The sequence below is a fragment of the Drosophila serrata genome, unplaced genomic scaffold, assembly GCF_035046125.1.
Source record: "Drosophila serrata isolate PLE 108 unplaced genomic scaffold, ASM3504612v1 contig_184, whole genome shotgun sequence".
Taxonomy (NCBI): Eukaryota; Metazoa; Arthropoda; class Insecta; order Diptera; family Drosophilidae; genus Drosophila; species Drosophila serrata.
In genome coordinates this window covers 4,781,691-4,805,546 of record NW_028257082.1, presented here as the reverse complement: position 1 = coordinate 4,805,546, position 23,856 = coordinate 4,781,691, and the positions used below count along the sequence as shown (strand labels likewise).

The window sequence follows — 23,856 nt, the reverse complement described above, 5'->3', positions numbered from 1 at the left end:
ACAATCTTAATCACATTCACTCGGTTCTCTCTCTGTCTCTTTGCAGAAAGCGTCAAATCCATACTGGGTCGCCACACAAAGATACTGGTCAAGTATATGGTCAAATTGGAGACGAAAGGCGATAAGACGGAAAATCGTGTTTTGGTAAGTGGATCCCCGGCAGTATATCTCTGTGATTGGCCTGGCTTTCAGCTACTTGAATGTTTTCTCTGCCACAGTGGCAGTGCCGACGGGCAGCAGACGCCGCCTGTCAGCGGCACAGATTCAAATTGCTCCATCTGGGGGCAGTCAGTGTCCAATTTGTGCATGGAAATTGCATCCTCCTGCAGCCTAATTGCCACCAATTCGCAGGAGGCTACCGTATCGCCTCAAGTGCCATTCAAGTAATGAATATCTGGCTGCCAGAGCTGAGACGTCCTATTTAAGGATGAGTTTAGCATAGCTTAAGATATGAATTTAGTTTCAAAGATAACTTTAGGAGAGTTTACTAAAGTGAAACTAAAAGCATAATAGTAAAGAACTTAAAAGGTAAACAATTTCCCACCTAACTGCTTTAAATTGCACCTTCCACCCCCGGAGAACATAATTGAACGCGGTCTAATATATCTATTAAGCTGCCAACTTAGCTAAGACCCTCAAGTCTTGTACATTCCGATGGGGGGCAACCGATTTGCACTTGCCCGGAGGCCTGCAACTGGCCCAGAACCGTAATTGATATTTTATGGCATACTTAGCGGCGGCAGGCACGACTTCTATCCTAACCCACCTGGGCCATAGGGACTTCAGCTATGCTAATTCCATGACTGGCCACTTGTACGGCCGCTTGGAGAGCGCACAGAGCTGGAAAATTGATTTGTGCAAGCGGCTTACAAGGTGGCAGAGACAAAGTGTCCAATTACCAAAGTCGATGGGGCCAACTCCTCCATGGAGACCCCGAGCTCCTCCTGCTGCCGTTTGGCCCCTGCATTTGAGTAGCTAAACGAATTACTTGACGCACTTTGATTTGCCATTAAAAGCTGCGAACTTTCCTCAATCAATTCTGGCAAGACAAAGGCTGTCCAAATTGAGTTTCAGTCCTCTTATAATGGAGTTATACTCCACTGATTGTCTGAGAAATGGCCTCCATCAGCCCACCCCCATCTCCTTGAGGTCTTAGCCATGCATGTTGGCACGCATGTCTGGCCCGTGTTTTTCTTGTTTGCCAATTACAACACTTTTCACTCACGTGCTGCAACTCATCTGTGTCTCTACCTTTCCCCGCAGGTCTTTACCCCCGTGAGGATCTATTTGCTCAGTGCCAAAGTGCCCACCAAGGTAAGGAAATTATCTATATATAATGCACACAAATTATTAATGAATGTGTTACCTTTTCCAGATCGAATGCCATTTCCACTACCTGGACATTGTGGGAGTCGAGAGCAAGAGATCCACCCATTTCTCCATCGTCACCAACGATCGGCCATACTCGTTTGCCACCACCGGCGATGCGGGCAATTTCAGCTCGGTAAAAGCACCGCTTGCTGTAATCATTTGTTCCATATGTAATTACCTTGGTTCTGTTTGTGTTCATTCTGCAGAACGCTGATGTCATCCTGACCGATCTGGCCTCGGCCATCAAGCAGATATTCCCAACAGTTCCTCTGAAATACATCATCCGCAAGGCAAGTGTATTGACAATAACGATAAGGGGATAGATTTTAGAACTAAGATGGATTTTCTTTACTCAAAAAAATTCACAATAAGAAAATATGTGTATCTTTAAATATGCTTTCTGTAGAGAAATGGTGACCCATCGCTTTAACCTACAGAACATGGTTGAGTGGTGCTGCTTCGATCGCATGTGACTCACGTTGGGCTTTAATTAATGTTTAATTAAATATTTAGTGAACAATTGCGGGTATCTGCTGTCCATGTGGAACATGTTCGCTTATATGTATATATGGATCTCACCCACTGTGTCATCCCCGCCCATGTCCAATTAGGCTGTAAGTGCATAAACGTCGCCATCTGCAGTTGTTGGGTTGGGGGTTAATAATTCAATGCATTTGTAATGCTCCTGGCCCCAGCACAATGTAAATTATGCCGACTACGTTTATGCTAATAGACTGGGGAGTTGGGGAGCCAACAATACACCCACGACTGTATATAGTTTATAGTTCCCTCAGCCATTTGTTGTGCGACTTTTATCTGGCAATTCGACTTGGAAGTGGCAGCAACAACCATTGAAGCTTAGATAATTGCCGGCGGGCACGCGACCTGGGCGTCATCAGGTTGACGCCTTCAAATGTAGCCATCAAGACTCACATTTACCACGAGTGTTAAATGCGAGATTAAGTTAAGTTTTAAGCGGGGAGGCACCAAAGGGACGGTGTGCTGCTGAAGGAGGTTAGCAGGCAGTCCGAAAACTTTGCATTGTTCTTGCTCAAGTTGGTCAACTTCAGTTGCTGCTGCTGAACAACAAAGACGGACACTTGAGACCTAAAAACTTTTAAAATGAATTTTTGCATCAGGTCAGTGAACTGTTTCTCTACTCTCCCCACTTTCAGATCGATATACAGCCGCCGGAGCGAGAGACCATATTCTCAGAGGAATTTCGACCCTCCGATCCGCGCAATGTAGGCCCCTGTGGGGGATTCAGTGCCCAGTACGCCTGCATGTGCGACTTCCATAGTGTTCCGTATCGCGAGGAGGTAGCCTGGGATGTGGACACCATTTACCTGTCGCACGATACGCGAGTCCTCAACCTGCGCGATTTCGATCACCTGGAACCAAAGTGAGTTCTTCAATCGTTGAAGATTATTCTTGTTATTAAATTTATGCTTTTTTCAAAAACAGAGACTTGATGGCCATCGTTTCGGCGCTGGAGTACAACACGTTTTTTCGTGGCCTAAAGGCTGCCCATATGCGATTGTCCCACGAGACCCTGGAACGCATCCTGCACGTGCTCAAGCGATCAATGTGGCTGGAGGAGCTGCATCTTGAGGCACTTGGCCTAAGGTGAGTTTTTACATAACAAATAGAACCTGGGAATAACTATCACATTCTTCTACTGCAGATCGGATTTCCTGAACAAGTTATCTTTATCTGTGATAACGAATAGCAATCCCGCCATTCGCACCATCGATCTGAGCCACAATATAATTGAGGATAAAGGTGCGTACTTTAGAATCCCTTGAGGCCAGTCAACTGTCTTAAACCTACATATGTATATGTCCCGGTTTCGGTCCGCCCTGTGCTGCCTTCCATCGAGTTGTAATCGAGACCCGACGCCTTGTGTAAACCAATTAATCCAATTTTTTTGTCTACCTCTCTGCTATCGTTTCTCTTTTCCCGTTTGTCAATTGTCGTTTGTCGTTTTGCCATTTTGATTTGTGGCTTGTGTAGGAGCCAGTTCGTTGTGCGCCCTACTTGGAAAGATTGTACAAGGTTTGCAGCAACAAAAATAGACACCATAGCACCACAGCCACTTACTCTTAAGCCCAAATATATTCTTGCATTCTTATCGTTGTTGTTGACATCATTGTTCTTAATTTCTCAATAAGCTTGCTTCTCTATTAGTTTTGCCATTTGTGTGGCCATTGTTGAGGCTATCCACTTGATGAATCCTTGAGTTCCTTTTTCCCCTCCACAACCAACAACCAACAAACCATCGACAATAGCCACACAGGTTTAAACGCATTCGATAAGGTTTTTCCATATATTCTTCATATATATTATACTTTCTCTGCCCTAAGCTACTAAATTAAATCATTCGACCCCAAAACAAACTAGTCACACTCGAATTGGTTACCAAAATTCATTTATTCTTCATCTTACTATCGTTGTGAATGAAATTTCAGAGTGTTAAGAGTTAATTAACAATATTTTACATCTTTTCTGTAATAGGTGCCATCCATCTGGCAGGACCCATAGCAAAGGTATCCAAGGGCCTGTGCAAGCTGGCCCTAGCCCACTGCGGACTTACATCCAAGGGAGTGAACCAGATGTCGCAATCGCTGACGCTCAATCAAAGTATTTCCAACTCGCTCACGTATTTAGACCTTAGTGGTAATAGTCTCAAAGATGATATAACCGTAAGTACTAACTTATAAGGCAAAGGTTCATGGAATTTCTAGAATGTTTATTTGTTTATACAGAATCTGCACAATTTCCTGGCTCAACCCAATGTGCTGGAGCACTTGGACCTCGCCTCGACTGACATCACTCTGGAGAATGTATGTGTTTTCCCATTAGCATCTATTAAGGTACAATCTAATAATCTATTTATTTTAGTTATTTGGCGCTCTGCTGCGCGGCTGTGCCACGCATTTGGCCCACCTGAACGTATCGCACAACTCGTTTAGCACCAAAAAGGGCAAGGAGATCCCGCCGTCGTTCAAACAGTTCTTCACCAGCACCCTGAGTCTGAAGCATCTTAACATAGCAGGCTGCAAGCTGCCCATGGAGGCCCTGAAGAACCTCCTGCTCGGTCTGGCCTGCAACGAGTCCACCGCTGGTCTCTACTTGGATCTCAGCAGCAATACGCTGGGCGCCCAAGGTGCCCACGTTCTCGAGTCCTGCATCCATGGAGTGCGTGTTTTGCAGAGCCTGGATATTAGCGACAACAGTGAGTGCAGAACGAATTAAGGACCAATTCGCAGCTAATCTCTTTTGTATCTCTTAGATTTGGATGCAGAGCTCGCCCCTGTGCTGACTGCCATTTCGAAGAACCCCTCGATCCGAACACTCCACCTTACCCGCAGCCTCACGGGCATGAAACCCAAACACATTCCTCCCGTTATGGATGCCCTGGTAAACCTTATTCAGAAGGACGACTTCCCGTTGGCCGAGCTGGTACTGTCGGAGAATAAGCTGAAGCACGACTTGCACGACTTCATTAATGCCCTGGGAAGCAATCAAAGCCTCCAGAAGCTCGATATCAGCGGAAATTACATGGGCGATGTGGGCGCTCGACTCCTGGCGAAAGCTCTGCAGATCAACAACAGACTGCGGACCATTTACATGGACAAGAACGGGGTAACGCTGCAGGGATATGCGGACATCGTTTACGCGTTGGAGCATAACCACAGCATGCGTACCATACCCTTCCCAGTCTTCGATATCGCTCCACACTTGAAGAGCCATCCGGAGAAAACGGATGCAGTTATGCGGAAGATGCAGGAGCTGCTGCAGCGAAATTGCAACGGCTTAAAGCGGGCCACTGGCCAGGGTTTCCGTCTGCAGCACGGCTTCATGCTGTCCTCCACACACCAGCTGGTGGATAAACTAGTGGCCGAGACCCAGGACACCATCTCGCTAGCCAAGGGAGGCAGTGACTCCGCTTCCGCAGTGCAGCGCCTTATCACAGACGCCGAGAACTGCAAGCAATTGATGCCCAAGTTACAGGAGGCTGTTCGCAATGACTCCCATCCCATCGAGATGAAGCTGACTCGCGTGGCCAGTGAGCTGGGCTACACGATCAAGAGCTATCTGGAGGAGACGCTGGAGACGATGATGCGCACGGGCATAGAGCAGTGTCCCAAGACCCTGGGAAACCAAATCGTGGTGCAGGACCTGCGCAAGGGTCTCGCCGAGCGCCTGGTCATCCCCGAGGAATTTCTGCAGGCCTGCCTTCTGAACAATGCCGGCAGCGAGATCATGAACAAAGTCGGGTGAGTTCCAAACTATTTAATACAAGATTTTAAAAGAGAGTAAAAAGAACTGGGGAATTGGTAGTAACAAATAAAATAAGAGGTCTTATTTAAATGAGCTCTAGCAACAAAAAATACAGCAAAAGATAGAGTTTAAATTAGACAAAGAAACTCAGTCAGTTAGAAAGGAGAGAATTTCAACAAAGAGTATAAAGTAAGCTTATATTAAACAAGAGGGTAAGGGTTTATAGAAATTATTCTATTTTAAATAGTCAAATTAAAATGGAAAAGGAAATATCAGGTGTAAACACACTTGGAATTAAGAGTAAAAACCATAGAAGTTATCACATTTCAATGCTGCTTGTCCCAATTCGCAATATTGTTCACATTTCGCACATTGCTTGGAATGAGAAACAAGAAATGAGAGTCGAAAACAAACATTTGCTTTCCGTTTCTGTTTTCCATACTCAAATTCCAAAAAACAAGCTTCCAACTGAGCCCTCTCAGTGCTCATTTCGCTCCCACAAACACTAGAAAAAGTATATTTACTTCAGTGTGTGCTGGTGTATCTGCGAGTGAGGGAGAGCGCAAGCCAACGCTTAGATAAGATTAAAAACAACACACCGAAAAAATCGAAAAACAGCTGAATGCACTTCCCACTGCCGCCGGGATTTCAGAGCGAATCACTTCTGTTTACGGGTTACGCCAAATCGTGGTTCCATCAGAGCTTAGCGTTCTCAGCCCTTTCAGTTAGCCTTCAGCTGCCAGCCAGCTAGCCAGCCAGCCAGCCAGCCTTTCTCTCCAGGAAAAATGGGTCTGATGCGCGCTTTGTGCTGCTGCTTCGGTGGCCAGAACTCCAAGGCTTCGGAAGGTAGTCCCGCCTACAGAGAGTGTCCCGATGAGGAGCCATTGGAGGAGCTGGAAGAGGAGACCCAATCAGAGGGTCCTTCTCAGAAGAAGTACTTCTTGCCAGGGAGACTTAGAAATATTTTGTAAATATAATTTCTAACTTGTTGTCTTTCTATTCTCCTTTCAGTGAGATTGAACAATCCCTGGCAGCTGCCATTTCGGACCGGGCCACGGATGAGGTGCTGGAGGCTTTGACCCGTTATCGCCGTGGCATGGGCATCGCTGAGTCGCCATCGGTGCTGCTGGACGAGCCACAGACGCCAGATATCGTACGCAGTCGCTCCAGTCATGTAAGTTTATTATTCGTTTTGGGGTATCGATCGGGCCTATCGAGTGGGTGGCTCTTATCAGCCACGGCTAGCTGGAAAAATTTTGGGAAAGTGCTGACAGTTTGGGCTAATTTCTGGCTATTTTTCGACGCACAAAAGAGGGAAAAATATTTCAATTTTTTTTTTAACGCTTTTCAAGCTGTTTTGTAGTTTACTTAGAAATTAAAAGAACATATTCCCATTTAAATACAACAGAAATAATTAAACGGTCAGCACTGCTTGCTGACGGGGGCCGGTTAACGACAAATGTGATGTCATGGCCCTAAGCTCCTCGGGCGGGTTCACTTTCCCTCTCGAACCACGAAATTGAGGCAGTTGTTATTGTGATCGGCGGTGCTTCTGTGCCTTAGCTCCGCTTATCAGCTGCAGCTCACCGCATTCGATTACAAACGTATTTCTTTCACCCACTTTGGGGAGTTGCCGAATCGAAGAACTATTTAGAGTGGACCTAGACTGAAATAAGCACCTTCTCTCTCTCCCGTTTAGGATGCGGATGGATTGATCATACGCCCTGGAGGACGAGGCTCAATATTGCCCAAACTGGGTCTGGAATCGCCCACTGTAAGTGTTGAAAATCTGTCGCTACCCAAGTGGATGCAATAGAGTCCGCCGAAACAGAATTAGATCGTAACAAACGTCATATATTAAAGAGTATATGCGAGCAGTAGAGAGTGCCAAGTGTCGAGAAGATATATCACCCACACTCATCCCATACAGTCACCGAAAAACACACGCAGTGATCCCACAAATGCTTAGTACATTCATGTGTAAAATGAACTCATACACTACTCCACACTCCAAGCCCAACTAGCTGAAAGTAGTCGACACACATGCATCACATTATACATCGAATCTCATTAATAAATTACTTAAATGTGTACACCAAATGCTCATGCTCATTATTTTTCTCGTGTCTTCCTGCCCCGATTTGATCATCATCATCATCATCACCATCAACCGAAATCCAAAACCGAATCCGAATCTGTACCATATCGCAAATACTCGTTCTTGTTCTTAAAAACATAATACTATAATTAAACCTTGTCTCCAACTCATTTACATAATTTGCATTTCAAAATCCAAACAAACAAACAAACACAAAAAAAGAAATTGGAATATCTCAACCTTGTAAGTAGTTTTTGTCTTGATCTTACGTCTATCTATCAGTCTCTATCAATCTCTTCTCTTGGACAGTGGTTCTTAGACTTAAGGGAAATTCGGGTCTTCTCCTGGGATTCCCCTTGAGTTGGGCCTTGTTTATGGAGATCTTTATCCTATCCTTATAGTTATCCCTCTGTAGCCTGTAGCCTCGTTTCTGTAGACTGTCTCTATCTATGTGACCATTATGATTTGTAGCTGTTGTAGATTCCCCAAAAAAAGTAAAACAAAACAAAAAACAATTTTCATTATTTCACACACGAAGAACCATGAAACATACCAAAATTTGCCGAAAACGAATCCTTCTCATACTGCTTTTAATCCCAACCAATAGGCCACGCCGCATCTGCCCACCAAACGGCGCAGCCTTGCTAAGAAGGTGCGTCCCCAGTCCGTGGTGGAGAATCTCAGCCTGGGCCACTTCCCCGATCTCCTGGAGTCGCCCTCTTCACATCGCTCCACCTCCCAGTTGTCTGCCCGCGGGGCTGCCGGAGCCGCTGCCGTGGCAGCCGCCTCCAACATGACTGACAGTCTTGCGGTGATGGATGATGGTGGCGTAGACGAATGCTGTGACTCTATAACCGAGCTGCCCAGCGCCTCTTTTCAGCTGCAGCATTTGGTCAAGGGACGACCGAAGCGGGCAAAGACGCGGGCTCCCACCAGACCTCTGGTCAGTGCCGAGTGCAGTGCCGGAGGCAGCCGTGAGATCGGCGAGGGGCTCGAGCACTTCTTTCGGCCAGGCTCGGTGACGCCCACCACCCTCACACCTCTCGTTTCGCCCACGTCGGAGGAGTGCAGCTCTCTGTCCTTTGTGGACAGTCCCACGATGAGCCGCGATGGCAACGGCCACATGACCTCCGAGGAGACGACACCTATTCTGGAGGAACGCCGGCCAATCAAATTGGAACGCCAGTCGCCGCTGCTGAAAAGTAAGTGGAAGATAAAATCAATTTTAAAAGAAATACTAATAAAGTTTTCTTTTTTAATGGTTTAGGTGCCTCCTGGGCTACCCGCTCCCGTTCCACTGACAACCTGGAAAAGTATTCGCCTTTAGTGGGCCGCAAATCGCCGTTGGTGAAGATGCGCACTGAGGGTGGGCCAGGTTCAGGAGCAGCTGGAGCCGGAGCAGAGGAGACAAACTCCAATCTCCTAAAAGCTACCGGTCGTGAGGATAAAATGCGCTCGCCCAGTAGCGACTCGATCAAAAGCCATGCCACCGGCGAGGGTAGCGTGATTGTGAAGACCGGAAACGGTATCTTGCGAACGCCAATTGTGCTACAGAAACCCAGACCGTGGTCAGTGGTGGGCAGCGAGCCGAAGAGCGGAGAGCTGATTACAGGCAACAGCAATGGCAATGGCAACGCAGACTCCAACAAGACAACGCCTGACAAACTTGAAGAAGGTCAGTGGAGGTTAAAACATTATTGGTTCTATAATTCACTAAATTCACTAAATTCCTTTTCCCCGCTTAGATGATGTCGAGATCGTTACCTTCGGCGCTAGTAGCGGTGGCTCTATTGTAGGCATTACGCCGGGCATTGCCATAGGAGGTGGCGGAGGCGGTGGCAGCATTGTAGGCATTACACCTGGTGAGTGACACCTCTTCCACTGCTTCAAAAGCTTGGTGATTTATTTAAATCTATTAGGAGCGGCCCTGGAGAAGAAATCCGTGCGAGAACTGGCAGCGGGACTCAACAGATTGGGTAAGTGTAGATTCCTCCGCACACGCACGTATAATTATTGTTGAAGATGCCTGCCTGCCGTGTCATTTGATACCCCTATTAGCAGTAGTTTTGATTTATTTTGTTTTGTATCTTATTTATTTTCATATTTTGATTGATTTGTTGTACTCCTCGTTACTTGTAAAAGAACTCCCCCTCAAACCGCCCGTTATGCCCAGAACCCTCCTGAACGCAGCCAGTGCGCGCACAAGCACCTCATCCACGGGCTCCTCCAACGGAGGGCCAGTCACTGCATCCACGACAACCAGCACATCATCTACCACAGTATTAAACCAGAGCCAGACGCGATCGAGGATCGTGAGCTCGACGAACAGCTCTGGTGGCAGCAGCGAGACCATTACGGAGCAGAGCAGCATCAGTAGCAGCTCTTCCAGTAGCCAAGAGCAGCGGCATGCCATGGCCTGTGCGAGTTTGATCAGCAACGAGATCCTAAGCATGCGCAACGGCCAGTTGGGTGCCAAGTCTGGCAGTTGCGCGGATAGCGGCGGCGTTAAGCGGATAGCCGGCAAGGAAATATCCACAGTATTCGAGGTTTGAAATTCTCCGAGGCTGGAGCTGAAGCTGAAGCTGCATTACGACAGCTTCCTGCATTGATCATCGCTCAAAATTTGGTGGCGACGTTGCTTCGTTGATTTCGGTGCTCATCCTGTGCGTCTAACATCCGCATTTGTTGCTTAGTGTGTGTGTGTGTGTGTAGTCGTTAAGTTGTGTCCGCTAGCCAGTAAGAAGCATGTTGCCTGTAATTCATCTAGTATCCGTAGCTGCTCGTTGAAAGACTGTGTTATCGTTGAATCGACTAATAATGTGGAATCACTTTCCCGCTTCCCCACAGGAGACATTAGTTGAAGAACTGCAGCAGAGCATTGCGACCAGACGCATGTTTAGAGACTCGGCCTACACCAAGGAGGATGTCGTTGATTTATAAGTGTTTCTAGTGTTATATGCTCAACATTCCCTCACATCCGGCCCCTCAGCCCGCCGCCCAACCTGTCACAGTCCCATCCTGTGACGAGATCGATCGTAGGGGGGATGAGTAGTTTCAGCGATGCGATTATGATGATAAGATGGTGATGGAGAGGGAGATAGATGGAAAACGAGGTTGCAACTTATTCGTACTGAAACATTAATTTATGTGCAATGGCGCGCGTGTGTATTGTTTTCATTTAGCAATTTAAAATGAACGTGATTATTTATTGATACTTTTATCCAAATTAACCTTTGCATATTTATAAAGATGTTTTGTGTGTACTATATTTTATATTTTTATGTATTTTAAATGAGTTAAGTGCCAATTATATACATACATACAACCAGAAGTCTATTTTTAGCGCATGCTAAACAACAATTTCTAATGAAAACTAACGAAGATAACGCAATGAAATGATACTATCTATATATACATATTATGTAAATCGATTGCGTGCGTAATTAAGAACTATTTTAAATGCATATAACCTAAAGAAATCTTTAAACAAATCTAAGTGAAAAACAATATTTTTTATAACTGCTTCCAAATACAAAAACTTTATCAATTATTATTTCTTGATTTTTATTTACCTTACCTATAAACACAACTTACTTATAGTATTCAAACGACAATCCGTTTTCAAATTTTCGAGCGCAATATGCCGCCAGAAACGAATGCATTTATTTAAAACGAAACGGAGATGGGCGATATTATTGATTATTTTCTAAAAAGTTAACAATTTACGCTAAGAAACTAGGCCAGGCGACGGATGGATACCAACAAATAAACAAATTACTGAATGCATTTAAATAATAAAAATAAACAGCAGAACACCAAACCTGTAAACTGATAAGACAAGTAAATAATTACTATAATCGCGAATCGATCGATTTAAATTTTGAAGATCAAGTAGTTTGCACCAACGACACAGGAAATTTTGCGAGAAACGTTTAACCCAGTCCTCCACCACCGACCACACACACTTCAGATTTTGAGTGTTACCCGATTCCCATTCAATTTCAGAAATACGAAAAAACTTAACGTGTTCATTAAAGTTAAGCAATTAAAACTTCATTGTAATCTATTGAAATTCAAATTAAACGGAAAACGATAATAATAATGCTGTGTTTTTTTTCAGCTGCAGCTATAAGGTATAACAACTTTGCAGTCTAAACTGTCTCAAATAAGTATAACTAATTGTCTCTTCTAAGATTTCGTGTATCAGGCGAACATAAAGCACGACAGGACGATCCGTTTGAGACGTTTTTGGTAGAGGAGTGAAAGGTAAAAGTGAGAAATACATGAGTTAATACTTATGAGCCATCTATGAGTAGTTCTTATGAACTATACTTTTACGTAGCATACTTTTGGGTACATGTGTTCAGTTTAGTGAAGCATATTTTTGGGCTGCATTTTAAACTTGGTCCTTCTGCGCTCCTGGTGCATGAAAATTAGCATTTGATGATTTTACACTGATAAAAGGCATAATGAGCCCTTGTTTTTTGCGAACAACAACATATGTATAAAAACAATATTTTTACAAGCGAACATTTTACATTCCTCACGTTAAAATATTACGTTACGTTGTTTAACACGTTAATTCGTTGATGTGACCAGACCATTTAAGCAATGGTATTTTTTACCGGTTCAGATGCGGTTACACTTTCTTCACTCGCGTCTGTAAATTGTTTCGTTTTTCTAAATTTTAGAAAAATAAACGAAAAGAGCGAATAAAAAAGCCTCCTTCGGCCGCACGACCGTACTCACACTCTGTCACAATGGTGAAGCTAACGCCGGAGTTGATTAACCAGTCGATGCAGTACATAAACCCGTGCCGTGAGCGCGAGCTGGATTTGCGCGGCTACAAGATTCCACAGATAGAGAACCTAGGCGCCACACTGGATCAGTTCGACACGATCGATCTGTCTGACAACGATCTCCGCAAGCTGGACAACCTGCCGCATCTGCCGCGCCTCAAGTGCCTGCTGCTGAACAACAACCGCATTCTGCGTATCAGCGAGGGCCTGGAGGAGGTCGTGCCCAACCTGAGTTCTATCATCCTGACGGGCAACAACCTGCAAGAGCTGAGCGACCTAGAGCCGCTGGCGGCGTTCGCCAAGCTTGAGACCATCTGCCTGCTCATCAATCCGGTTTCCACAAAACCCAACTACCGCGAGTACATGGCCTACAAGTTCCCACAGTTGCGGCTACTCGACTTCCGGAAAATCAAGCAGAAGGACCGGGCGGCGGCCCAAGAGTTTTTCCGCACTAAGCAGGGCAAGGACATGCTGAAGGAGGTCAGCCGAAAGTCAAAGCTAAGCGCCGCCGCAGCCCTGGCTGCAGAGGCGAGCAACGGAAAGGGCAGAGGGTCGGATGGCGGCCGTTTGGCCAATCCGGAGGACATGCAGCGTATCCGCGAGGCGATCAAGCGTGCCAGCTCGCTGGCGGAGGTCGAGCGCCTATCGCAGATCCTGCAGAGCGGCCAGCTACCGGAGAAGTTCCAACACGAACAGGAGGTGGGGCAGAATGGAGCTACCCACAACGGCTCCGGATCCGTGGCAGTGGCCATGGAGTACTAGGATACCACTCATCTGTCAGCTACCTTATAACCGTAGACCAATATTTTATAATAAAACGCCGTAACAAGTTGTTTCATCGTATTCTGCATTCTAGACATACACAAATATAAAGTATCTTTTTGTTCTCAACTAGGCCGCTGGCTGGGACCTTTCACGGAAAGATCTGGCGTTGTCGATGGCCATCTTAGAAATGCATGTACATGACCATAATTAGCTAAAAGTTTAACAATTTACACCGAGTTTAAAGGGGACAAAACAGGAGGAGCGGTTATCTTATTTGGCTTCGCAATTAGACCTGCGGGAAACTGGGGATTAGGATCTGGTTCTGGAATCGGTTATTGCTTGGATGCTGCGGTGGCGGCGTCTGGCGAGTATTACGAGGCCTTCGCCGCCATTATTGTGTCGTAGTGCAGCCCCGTATAGAAGATGATCCACGTCACCAGGAAACCCGCAAACGAGGTCATAAAGCCCTCCTTCACCAGCTCCCAAACCCCGCCGTAGGCGTCCTCGTCCACATTCTGGAAGTTGATGGCGTACAGATACACAATACCGCAACTGATGCCGGCAAAACTGTGGGACAGAGCAAAGGGACGTTGGAGTGGCAGTGGCTATTTATAGGTTAGAGATAGCTACTCACAGTACGAGGCCCAGGAAGCCTTTCAGCGGCACAACGCCCCAGATTACGCCCAGGATAATGCCAAACACCTGGCGAGACCAGTATATGACGTCCAGAAACTCCTCCTGCGCGTATGGAAAGGATTAGCATGATGTCGTTTTACGACCACCGGAACTTTGCTCACCTTGTCCTCCCACTCCGATTTTGTGATGGCGCGCGCGCAAATTTCTCGCAGGCTAGATGACTTGGCAGCTCCGTTAGCGGTGCGCTCCACTGTGTTCGTCTTGGTGGCCATTATTTGATTCAGGTTTTGCGAATTCACTTTAAATTATTTTGTTAATTAATTTTTTCACTATCACTTGACACAGATACACCTTCTAAATGAAAATACCACATAAAGCGAAACACATGTGTTTTTTAAGTGTTTTCCCCAAACGGTCACACTGAAAGCTAAATAAACAAAAACAAGCTAGCTGTAAGCTTTGTGGTTGAAATTAAAAGAAACAACACTTTTGGTATATAAGCATCCTTCTATTTTTTAAGAAAACAAATATATATATGGCAGAAGAATGGTGTCTCGGGCTGGCTGGTGCATCTAACGACCCAGAATGTTGCGCGACCATTGTTTGACCATGGGCTTGGCCTTGGTCTGCTCGATGCGTTCCGCCTCCTCCATTTGCTCGGCCAACTTGCGCTGATTCTCCCTGAACTGGCTAATGGGGTCGTCAAATTGGCGGTAGTAGTGCAGCACTTCACGCACATCGTCCACATTGCTCTGGGCAATTAGCTTGAGGAAGGAAACGAGGTCCAGCAATTGGCCGTCGTCGTCGTTGCCGTGCCAGCGGGCAATGCCAAATGTGTTATCCGGATGCATTTTGGTAGCATTCGCATCCCAGTCAATGACAATCACCTTGCTCAAGTCACGGTTCAGGTTGTCCAGGTTTTTAACATGATGGCCGTCCACAAAGTGCGTGGCATCCCTGACCAGGCGGTACATGATGTATCCGTTCGGATCCAAGGCATCAAGTATGGGAAACACGGTCATGCCCTGTTCGGCGGTGAATACAACGATTTCAAACTCCTTGGCGCACTCGGCCAGAAAGTGATCAACACCGGGTCGCTTCTTGAACCGCCAGCCTGTGTGGTATGTCCAGTCCGGATGCACCAGGACGTCCTTCATCTCCAGGACAAGCGTATAGCGCGGCTGGATATAGGGTGGCTTGAGCGGATCTGGCAGAAGCTTGTCCCGCGACGGTTCCTGGATCATTTTCTGGTAATAGTACATGCTCTTCCACATGCGCTGTATGTACTGTTGCACCAGTGGCTTGTCCATTAACTCATCCTCGATGACCTGGCCATTTTCGTCCACCTGGGGCTTGCCAAACTCGTAGACGGCCCATAGGGCAGTGGCCAAACCTCCGCCGCCAAAGATTGCGAAGCCCAACTTCATGCGCTTCCAAGCGCGCTCATTCTCCTTGGCTTCCTCCTCATCGCGCTTCTTGCGCTCCTCCTCTCCACCGCGGTCCACCTCTGGAGAGGTCTGTGGAAACAACTTGGCCAGCAGCGGGGCATTGGCATTCACTGTCGGTCCGTGAGATGCTGCTGCTCCTGCTGCTGCTGCTTCTCCGCCAGCTGAAGCGGCTTCCTGCTTAGTGCCCGAGCTATAGCTGCGGGCTGTGTGGAGAAACGGAGACAGGGAGAAAAGCGGTGAAGGAATTGACGGCGAAGTGGATATTGAACGGCGCTGCTGCAGGTGATGATTACCCAATGCACCGTGGTAATGGATGGTTGTGAGGACTCGCGGCGTGCTCAGGCTGCGCAGCATCTGGAGGACGGTGGCCGGGGGCGCCATGCTCAGCTTCGTTTTTCTGCCTTGTGTCAATTTTAGTGTCCTGCCAACTGAGCAGTTAACTTTTTTCCTTACAAATCCCCAATAAAAGTTCAACCTCGCTCTGGCTCTGCAATGGGGTTATGTCTGTAGCTGTAATTTTGGGCATTTGACGAGGGGCCGAGCACGGTCATACTGCCGCCGTCAGCTGTTTTGGTTATGTGAATTTAATTGAGAGTTTTAATAAATAATGCTGAAAATAACGAAACTCTGCCTGGCCAGCAGTGCCTCCGTAACAGGTGAGTGCCGCACTTTATTTTAATGTTGCCTTAATTCATTTACACTATTTTGACTAATCTAGCACAGCGTAATATCGCTGTAACAGCCGCACGATGCATCGATCAGAAATGGCGTGCAGACAAGGGATTACCGGAAAACCCAAATGCTTTTGGACCCCTCACCAACATGCCTGATTACACGTTCCTTGACGGCAGGACTACGCCCCTGGGTGTAAGTGTTACCCCGAATAACCTATGAACTTACGTTTAACACAAATTGCCTTGTAGTCCAACCAGAAAAGACGCCTTCTAAAGCAGCAAGAGATAGCCTCCAAGATTGTGGAGCTTAGTGGGGAGCTGGAGTTTGCTAAGCAGCGACATGAACGTCTTAAGGCGGAGGCCGCAGCCGAGAAGCAACGCATCATCCAAAACAAACTGAAGCCCAAGGGTCATCTGCTGCTCAAGCAGAAGTAGTGACCAGCCGCCAGCGGAGCTTCCTGTATAGTTTTACTCGTTGTTGCCTGTGTATAAGTTATCATAAATCGCTTAGTGAATGGAGACGAAATTGTACGATGGGTCTTGTGATGTGGACACATGTTTGCCGAAAACACGTTTCAAAAACGTTCCTCAAACAGCAAGCGTGGCGCAGTCGTCGCTTCATTAGACGGCCCGCTAATGATGATTTAATTGCAACTAATAGCGGACACCCCTTGGCGACACATCTGCTGCACGTTAATTGAGTGTTAAAACGCCAGTGACGCACTTGCCTGAGCACCGTGTCCTGGCATTTAGTCGAGATGAAAGCCATGCCCGCTTTTCCGAGTACTCTGAATTTAACCCTTGGTGTGGCAACGTAGCCCCTTCTATCGCATCCCATTTTATGGGCTCCTATTCACACATTTGTTGCTAATATGAGGCCTACGCTCGCACATTCGAGTCACTCCTCAAACTATTTTTGTCAACAAGGAAGTCAGTCAGTGCGGCGCTTTAGCTGTTTATTTGTAAGCACTTGTCCAAGGCCGTTACAAGCTGGCTCGGTCGATCCTCCTCTTCCGGCCAGCGCAATATGGGACAGCGTGGTGGGAGCAATCGCTCCGGAGAGGTTAATGGATCGATCGTGCCAGCGGAACCAACCGAGCGTAGCAAATATGAGGCCTGCTGGTATTTGGCATTATCATAAGTAAATATGAACAACCGTTTACCAGCTAAATATTTGCACACCTTGCCCAGAGTTCCCTTGTTTTTCCTAGTGTTTGACTTTTCGGTTAGGAGATCAAGAATTTTGCACGGCTCTTAAATGTTTGCCTTCGCCGCGGTCATAAATCCAATAACAGGCATAATAAAACCCACCAATATCTGCTCCATATTGGGCCAGGCTGCTTGCTAAACAAATTAATGAACTTTCATTGGGTTAAATGCTTCGATTAAAGTTATTTTCAATCAAGCAATAAATTCTATTAATATTGCAGTGTACATCAACACTAAGAAACAGCCCATTTTGGCGAGCTGAGCTTTGCACTTCCCGAGAAAAACATCAACATCAACAAGGGAGATCCATTGATCCCTCTAGGTGGCAGACGTAAAAATTTCCATAACGCTTTGTATTCCCCCAAGTCACACCAGGTCGAAATGGGTAAAAGTGGCAATTAAATAAACGGATAATGTGCCATGATCAATATTCAAATATCGCTGGGCGCAAATTTAGATGTTTACATTCGCACATTGAGCTAACAAAGAAATCAAGTCTGAGGAAATTTTCTAAGCAGATGATAGGTTTGCGATCCGCGACCAAAGAGCGGACGGCCTGCAAGAAGTTTGTCACACTTCTTGCATGAATTAGCCGAGGCATATGAAATTTGACACCGCCTTTCAAGTTTCGCGGACTTTCTGCTGAGCGGGGGCGAAAGAAAACGTGCCGAAAGGAACGTGCCTCCGCTGACGAGCTCTCAATCAAAAGTCAGAAGCAGCTGCTGCGCCGAGCTGCTCCAATGCAGCTGCCAATCGTGCGTATACGTAATGCGATCTGATTCCAACTGGATTGTTTATGTTTTCTTTATCTTGGGCAAATCTCGCACCTTTCTGTTATTGTTGACGATGTTTGGGTGTGCAAAAATATTTACCCCCCGTTGGGGTGGCATGGAAAAAGGTGGAGTTGTGGAAAACAACTGATTATTTTGGTTTTGCCGCGCCGCGGCGGCGTCTACTTTGCATTTATATTTATATAATTGTATAAATTCATTTGATTAGCGGGTTTATATTTACGCCAGAGACTTTTCGAAACCAAAGCCGCTGATGGGGATAATGAAGTGTGAATTAGTTTTGGGTCCAAGCGCAGGTCTTTTCCTCAATTTCGGCTGATTAACGATTTGTTACACTAGTGACTAGTATCTAAGCCTCGCAGTCTGATTCATCTTTGAGTGCAAGCCCCATAAACTAAAGTCATGCCCCTTTTCGAAGCCTTATTCTAAGCACTGACCGCAGCTTCTGCCGGGCCGAGGGTATTTGTTAATTATTTTACTGCTCCCGGTGTCGAATAATTTTTTTCTAGAAAATTGCGGTATTTCTCACTTCCTGACTCAGACACTTTTCACGACGAATTGATTAACCATCGCATGAACCCATGCGGTTGGATATTTTTAAAGTCTGAACTGTATTTATAGACTTCGGCTTATTTGCGTGTCTATGCTGATTACTGATAAAAGCGACGAATTTCGTTACAACGACATTCGGAGTCTGAATTTAGACATAGCGTGTGACCACAAAAAAATTACCACCCGGGGACCACAGCGCCTGGTACAACAAACATTACTCATACGCCGTGTGCCAAAATCCGCAAACCTTTCCATCCAAAAGCCCACCTAATTACTTTCGTTTGCCCTCTAGCTGCCGTCTCCATCTACGTCATTGTCGTCCAGTCCGCTATCCACTCCACCGTAGACGTCAGAGCAACTAAAAATGAAATAATTAATTAAGTCAAATCAAAACAAAATAGTCGCAGACAATGGGAATTTTGGGGGTCCGTGTATCTTTCCGCATTGTAAAAACTTTTCCGAATCAAACTGGCCCCCGGCCACGCTAACAGAAACACTGCACCCGGCAATTAGAGCCTTTCGTCCAATGGAATCCCATGGAGATAAGACAACAGCCCACCGCAGAGATCTCCGATCCGATCCAACTCGAAATTAAAGTCACAGCAGCCCCGCATGCGCAAAAGCCAAACACATACGACACATTGGATGGCGTCAACGAAAGAGAGTTGGAGGGACGTCGAAAATGTCGCTGCGTTTCCTCCGGACTTGCGTCACAGCCCGGAGCATCCGTCGGCTCGACCCGAAAGCAAATTTTCACATTTGGGTGCGAATATGGGGACGAGTGCGTATATAAAGGAAGGGTTCTTCGCAAAACAGCACACAGAACTCGCCAGACGTTCAGAGCAATCACAGCAAACGGCAAAGCCAACAACCAAAGGATAATACCTCAACCTTTCCCCTTCAACGGATTTTAGAAATTATAACCAGTTCAAACCGAAACAAACATACACACCATGGATCTTAAGGTAAGCATCGCTTATACAGAGATCTTTAAAAGAATTAAGCTCACCCACCGCTTTCCCCTCAGCAATTGTACTCTTGGGTCTGCCTGCTGGTTAGCATCATTATCTGCAAAGTGTCCCAGACCGCGGCCAAACCTACCTACTATGACCTGGATAGCTACGAGGCATATGATACCGATCGCTATGACAGCGGCAGCTCGTACGCCCTCACTTATGGGAAACCCTTGACAGAAAACCGCCTGAAGAAGTTGAACCCAGGCTACTACTACGTGGACGATGGCTACATCGCACCCGTCTCATCCAGTGCCGGGACCAATACCCGCCGCGAGGATTCAAGCCCGCAAAACGGCGCCGCACTGCCATACAACGTCAAGTTCACTCCCATTGTTCGCGTCCGACAGACCAAGACCAAGCGCAAGAAGCTTTTCGTGCCCAACTTCTTCGGCTAGACGGTGCTGGTCCTTCTGCCGGGACTGAGAGTACAGACTGAGGATGATTAGTATAGAGCTTAGTTTTAGAATTCGCGTGGCTCGCACACCAAAGTACCTTATACTGTTACCTATTTAATACGCTGACCAAAATATATATTTATATACTGAAAACATTTTAAATATACAAACATATTACCGTATTCATGAAAAAATGTCTTAACTAAATAATTATTTGAGCCGTTGCAACCCGAAACTTTGGCCACGCGAGCTGGAATCGTGAAATTTGAATTAAAACGAAAAGATATTAAAAAAAAGGCGACATAAAGCCTTCGAGTTTGTAATGTACAGTTTTACTAGTGATTGAAATATTTTATAAAGTCTTTGCTCCCTCAGCCGAATTTAGTCGGTTATCCGCAGTCAAGGTGTTGATTCAGTTCCATCTCCAATAAACAAATACTTTACATTTTAGTAACTCTTTACCAGATAGCATTTGCTGTCGCTTATCACTCCTACACTTCTAAATGAAAGGCGGCATATGGAATCCGATCATCCATAAAGTGTCTACTTCATTTGGCGATTCGGTGCTAATTGACCACTTAGCCGATTTATAAAAATCAAAATAGTATTTATTCTTGGGCTTCTTTTAAACCATGTATAATAAACCATTTGGGATGATGTGAACAATTAAAATAGAAAATTCGTAAGCCATAATAATCAATTGTAGTCTGCGGTAAAATAAATTACTTTTGAATAATACATCGAAAAATCTTTAATTTGGATATCTTTTGATATATACAAAAAAGTTAACTTAAGCTAATTGAAATAGATTCAACAAAATGTTGTCAATTTCCGGGCTTAGCCAAATTTGCCAAGGACTTTAAACTTTCCGTCCTGCTATAACATGGATTGTTTTGAAAATTACTTAATACCTCCTACCTACCTATGTATATCGATTTATTTCGTTTTCTTGTGAAGTTATTTTATTTAATATATATTTTTTATCCCTTTGTTTCTTTGTTTATTTTGCGTTGTCTTTCGTGCTTAATTTTTATGAGAAATAGTCCTTTAATCACCATAGTTACTGGTACCAAAGTCAAATTATTGCATAGTCTTGGGCGTTCTTTGCCAATAAAATCGAAAATAATAACAATTAATATTTTATTGCTCATTTAGTACTTGTATGATAGTTTTTGCCTTCAGTATTATAATTCTGCCCTGAAGGTCTTTGTATTTTAATATTGAAGGATTTCCTGTCGTAAAGACCACTTCCGGTACAAAAGGTGTGACCAGCTTGTACCTTTTCCATTCGCTTTGTTAAGTCGTTATGGTATTTTAAGCGGAGAGAGCGGCGAGCACACTGCTGTCGTCATTCGTGGAAGAAGGAGAAAATTTGCAAATTTATAATAAAGAAAAGAAATTTGCGTTCAAGATGAGCTTTATGCAACCGAGTCCCGTGAAGTACGCGTGCTCCTGCGGCATCCTGAACCCGATCAACAAGCTCTTCTTCTGCCGCCACTGCCCGAAGCTGCGCTGCGGCTATTGTGTGACACACGAAATCGAATCCCACTTCTGCTCCAATTGCCTGGAGAATATACCGTCCACGGAGGCGCGGCACAAGAAGAACTGTTGTGCCAACTGTTTTGACTGTCCCTGCTGCCAGCACACGCTCTCGGCCAGGGCGACCACGGTGCCGGTGGTGCGCAAGTCAGAGGAGTCGAAGGACGCTAAAAAACCTGAAGATGAGGGCGTAGAATCTCCTGCGGCAGCATCTACCCCGCCCACCCCGGCGAGCAGCAAACCCTCGGCGGTGCCCACCACCAAGAAGATGTACTACCTGTCCTGCTTGTCCTGTCGCTGGACCTCGCGAGATGCGGGCATTCCAGACCAGGGCGTGGCAACGGGCACTTGGCCAGACAACGAGTGCCTGTACCAGGCGCGCTTCAACACCTTGGTGGAGTACTTTCAGGCAGTGGTGCTGCAGGAGAAACAGGAAAAAATTGAGTTTATGCGGCGAAAGACGCCCAAGCAGCACAAGTTCCCCAGCCTTACGGACCGCACTGGTCTGACGGTGTCCCTTATTCGCCGTCAGATGGGCTGGAACGACAAGAGCATTCCCAAAGCTAAGGCTGTGATCACGCCGGCGGAGGCCACGGCCGAGGTGGAGGAGTTGTCGGCCGACATCTTCACTGAACCGTTGAATCTGCGGAACGTGACGACGATCGCTCAGCGCCACAGCCAGCCGGCTGATCAGCCGACGGCCGTAAGCAGCCTCTACCCACAGAGGCGTACACTGTGGATAAAGCGATCGCTACGCTGCCGCCAGTGTGAGCACAACCTTATCAAGCCGGAGTACCATCCCACATCGATCAAGTACCGCATCCAGCTCTTCGCAAGTTGCCATGTACCTGAGGTGGTAATGGTGCGCTGCGAGCAGCCGCTGGCGTCTGGCAAGAGCAACGCCATCCTTCTGAAGTTTACTAATCCGACAATGTACGATATGACGATTCGACTTTTAACCACAGTTCCGGCCGAAGAACCCGAACTCGCTGTTGAGGTCATCCGCATCAAAGAGGAGCCGGTTTCCTCGTCCCCACTGCTTAGAGCTGCAGGCATTACCTTGTCGAGGCAAAACTCCACACGGGAGGTGAAGCGCGAGGTGGCGGATGTGTCCAATGCTGAGATTGTGCCTTTGGAGAGCGAGTTTGTGCTCAGCCAACGCGACGACTCCAAAGAGTTCGACGAGTACGTGCAGCTTCCCACCGAGGAGCCCAAGTTCATTGTGTGGCGCAAGGGCAACAAGGTCCTCATCCGGCTGCAGTTCACTCCTGCCGAGGAGCTGCCTGCGAGTACAGAAGTGGTCCTGGGCTTCGCCATGCAGTACACATACGTGAACACGGTAACCAATGCTTCCGAGAAGAAGGAGCCCACCACCCACGCACTCTACTCGAGGGTTTTCATTAATGCGGGAGCTACTGAGCAGACGGCTAACTGAAATGGAAATTTATCCGCATAGTATACTAATTGAACTTAACTGCAACTAAAAGCCGCTTTATGAAAGCTAGGCAACTATGTATATGTATTTATTAATTTACTCAACTCGTGGAAAAGCAGCTAGTATTACTGTTGAATAAACCGCTTGTTCTAACCCTATTCGTGCGCTTTATTCAGTTTGAGGGTAAACAAGACTGTTCATTTGTAGCACTGCTCCCATACGAACTTAGCAAATTTTTTGTCCTTGGTAGCTGGGCCCACATCCTTCGGTTTCCAATAACTTCAGTTCACGATCCAGTGCTACAAATCTATATCGAGGTAAGTTTGAAACATTTAGGTTGGTTAACAAATAATTGACCATATGATTGAGGCCCAACTAGAACTCAATTCTTTGTCAGTCTCCGAGAACATCGCATGATGCCACCAATGTTTTTTAGAACACCTGAGCCTGTAACGCAGTGAAGGAGACATTTCCGACCCCATAAATCATATATATTTGTGATCAGCATTAACAGGCGAGTCCATCGAGCCATGTCTGAACGAAAAATACAATTTTCAAAATTTGTCGAAAATTTGAAATTTTTATAAGGGGTTACATCATTAAAATTTGCAAAATTCGACAAAAAATTGAATTTTCTAACTCTTAAAACGAAGTATGCAGACTTGTTAGCGCTGTAAAAACTAACACAGAAAGGCTTTCCGAATTGAAATTAATGAATTTTTGGCTTAGTTATGAGTTTTTTAGTTTTTGATTTGTAGAAAAAAATGTCATATAAAAATATAGATAAATATTGGCTGACAGATTGGTAATAAAATTTCAGTCACTTAAGTTTTTTAAATTAAAA

At 45.9% G+C, this 23,856-nt stretch overlaps 7 protein-coding genes across 25 annotated transcripts in view; 5 read left to right on the top strand and 2 right to left on the bottom strand.

The window, feature by feature from the left end:
• LRR (capping protein regulator and myosin 1 linker 1 leucine rich repeat protein) overlaps positions 1 to 11,855 on the top strand; it is a 28,444-nt gene extending 16,589 nt beyond the window's left edge. For 2 of the 19 annotated variants that reach the window (XM_020954368.2, XM_020954057.2), the window contains exons 2-22: positions 47 to 144; positions 1,264 to 1,314; positions 1,376 to 1,504; positions 1,578 to 1,661; positions 2,547 to 2,773; positions 2,836 to 2,997; positions 3,056 to 3,153; positions 3,385 to 3,426; positions 3,886 to 4,073; positions 4,137 to 4,214; positions 4,273 to 4,606; positions 4,664 to 5,651; positions 6,667 to 6,829; positions 7,355 to 7,429; positions 7,976 to 7,996; positions 8,361 to 8,955; positions 9,021 to 9,428; positions 9,499 to 9,615; positions 9,673 to 9,729; positions 9,896 to 10,299; positions 10,601 to 11,855. In XM_020954368.2, the coding sequence (XP_020810027.2) occupies positions 47 to 144; positions 1,264 to 1,314; positions 1,376 to 1,504; positions 1,578 to 1,661; positions 2,547 to 2,773; positions 2,836 to 2,997; positions 3,056 to 3,153; positions 3,385 to 3,426; positions 3,886 to 4,073; positions 4,137 to 4,214; positions 4,273 to 4,606; positions 4,664 to 5,651; positions 6,667 to 6,829; positions 7,355 to 7,429; positions 7,976 to 7,996; positions 8,361 to 8,955; positions 9,021 to 9,428; positions 9,499 to 9,615; positions 9,673 to 9,729; positions 9,896 to 10,299; positions 10,601 to 10,693 (4,412 nt within the window). In that variant the 3' untranslated portion in view covers positions 10,694 to 11,855. Of the gene's footprint in view, positions 1 to 46; positions 145 to 1,263; positions 1,315 to 1,375; positions 1,505 to 1,577; positions 1,662 to 2,546; positions 2,774 to 2,835; positions 2,998 to 3,055; positions 3,154 to 3,384; positions 3,427 to 3,885; positions 4,074 to 4,136; positions 4,215 to 4,272; positions 4,607 to 4,663; positions 5,652 to 6,182; positions 6,590 to 6,666; positions 6,830 to 7,354; positions 7,430 to 7,975; positions 7,997 to 8,360; positions 8,956 to 9,020; positions 9,429 to 9,498; positions 9,616 to 9,672; positions 9,730 to 9,895; positions 10,417 to 10,600 lie in introns of those variants that run through there. The other 17 variants (XM_086828324.1, XM_020954209.2, XM_086828323.1 and 14 more) reach the window with 11 other exon arrangements.
• A 511-nt stretch (positions 11,856 to 12,366) lies between these two features.
• On the top strand, positions 12,367 to 13,385 carry U2A (small nuclear ribonucleoprotein polypeptide A'-like U2A). Its single transcript, XM_020962881.2, has one exon. It carries the CDS (start codon positions 12,514 to 12,516, stop codon positions 13,312 to 13,314), a length of 801 nt encoding a protein of 266 aa, XP_020818540.1. The 5' UTR covers positions 12,367 to 12,513; the 3' UTR covers positions 13,315 to 13,385.
• On the bottom strand, positions 13,383 to 14,386 carry LOC110191903 (GEL complex subunit OPTI). The gene is made up of 3 exons (XM_020962892.2): positions 14,115 to 14,386; positions 13,952 to 14,055; positions 13,383 to 13,884 (listed from the first exon to the last, which is right to left on the bottom strand). The coding sequence occupies exons 1-3, from the start codon at positions 14,223 to 14,225 to the stop codon at positions 13,689 to 13,691; spliced, it is 411 nt and encodes a 136-aa protein (XP_020818551.1). The 5' UTR covers positions 14,226 to 14,386; the 3' UTR covers positions 13,383 to 13,688.
• Positions 14,387 to 14,440: 54 nt separating this feature from the next.
• LOC110191882 (mitochondrial import inner membrane translocase subunit TIM50-C-like) lies at positions 14,441 to 15,829 on the bottom strand. The gene is made up of 2 exons (XM_086828322.1): positions 15,695 to 15,829; positions 14,441 to 15,604 (listed from the first exon to the last, which is right to left on the bottom strand). The coding sequence occupies exons 1-2, from the start codon at positions 15,780 to 15,782 to the stop codon at positions 14,526 to 14,528; spliced, it is 1,167 nt and encodes a 388-aa protein (XP_086684448.1). The 5' UTR covers positions 15,783 to 15,829; the 3' UTR covers positions 14,441 to 14,525.
• Positions 15,830 to 15,870: 41 nt separating this feature from the next.
• On the top strand, positions 15,871 to 16,601 carry mRpL52 (mitochondrial ribosomal protein L52). The gene is made up of 3 exons (XM_020962904.2): positions 15,871 to 16,057; positions 16,120 to 16,268; positions 16,325 to 16,601. Exons 1-3 carry the CDS (start codon positions 16,009 to 16,011, stop codon positions 16,508 to 16,510), a joined length of 384 nt encoding a protein of 127 aa, XP_020818563.2. The 5' UTR covers positions 15,871 to 16,008; the 3' UTR covers positions 16,511 to 16,601.
• Positions 16,602 to 19,401: 2,800 nt separating this feature from the next.
• Positions 19,402 to 20,219, top strand: LOC110179614 (uncharacterized). Its single transcript, XM_020947220.2, has 2 exons — positions 19,402 to 19,592; positions 19,655 to 20,219. The coding sequence occupies exons 1-2, from the start codon at positions 19,581 to 19,583 to the stop codon at positions 20,036 to 20,038; spliced, it is 396 nt and encodes a 131-aa protein (XP_020802879.1). The 5' UTR covers positions 19,402 to 19,580; the 3' UTR covers positions 20,039 to 20,219.
• Positions 20,220 to 21,338: 1,119 nt separating this feature from the next.
• DCTN4-p62 (dynactin subunit 4) lies at positions 21,339 to 23,170 on the top strand. The gene has a single exon (XM_020943818.2). The coding sequence runs from the start codon at positions 21,450 to 21,452 to the stop codon at positions 23,010 to 23,012; it is 1,563 nt and encodes a 520-aa protein (XP_020799477.2). The 5' UTR covers positions 21,339 to 21,449; the 3' UTR covers positions 23,013 to 23,170.
• The last annotated feature ends 686 nt before the right edge of the window (positions 23,171 to 23,856 follow it).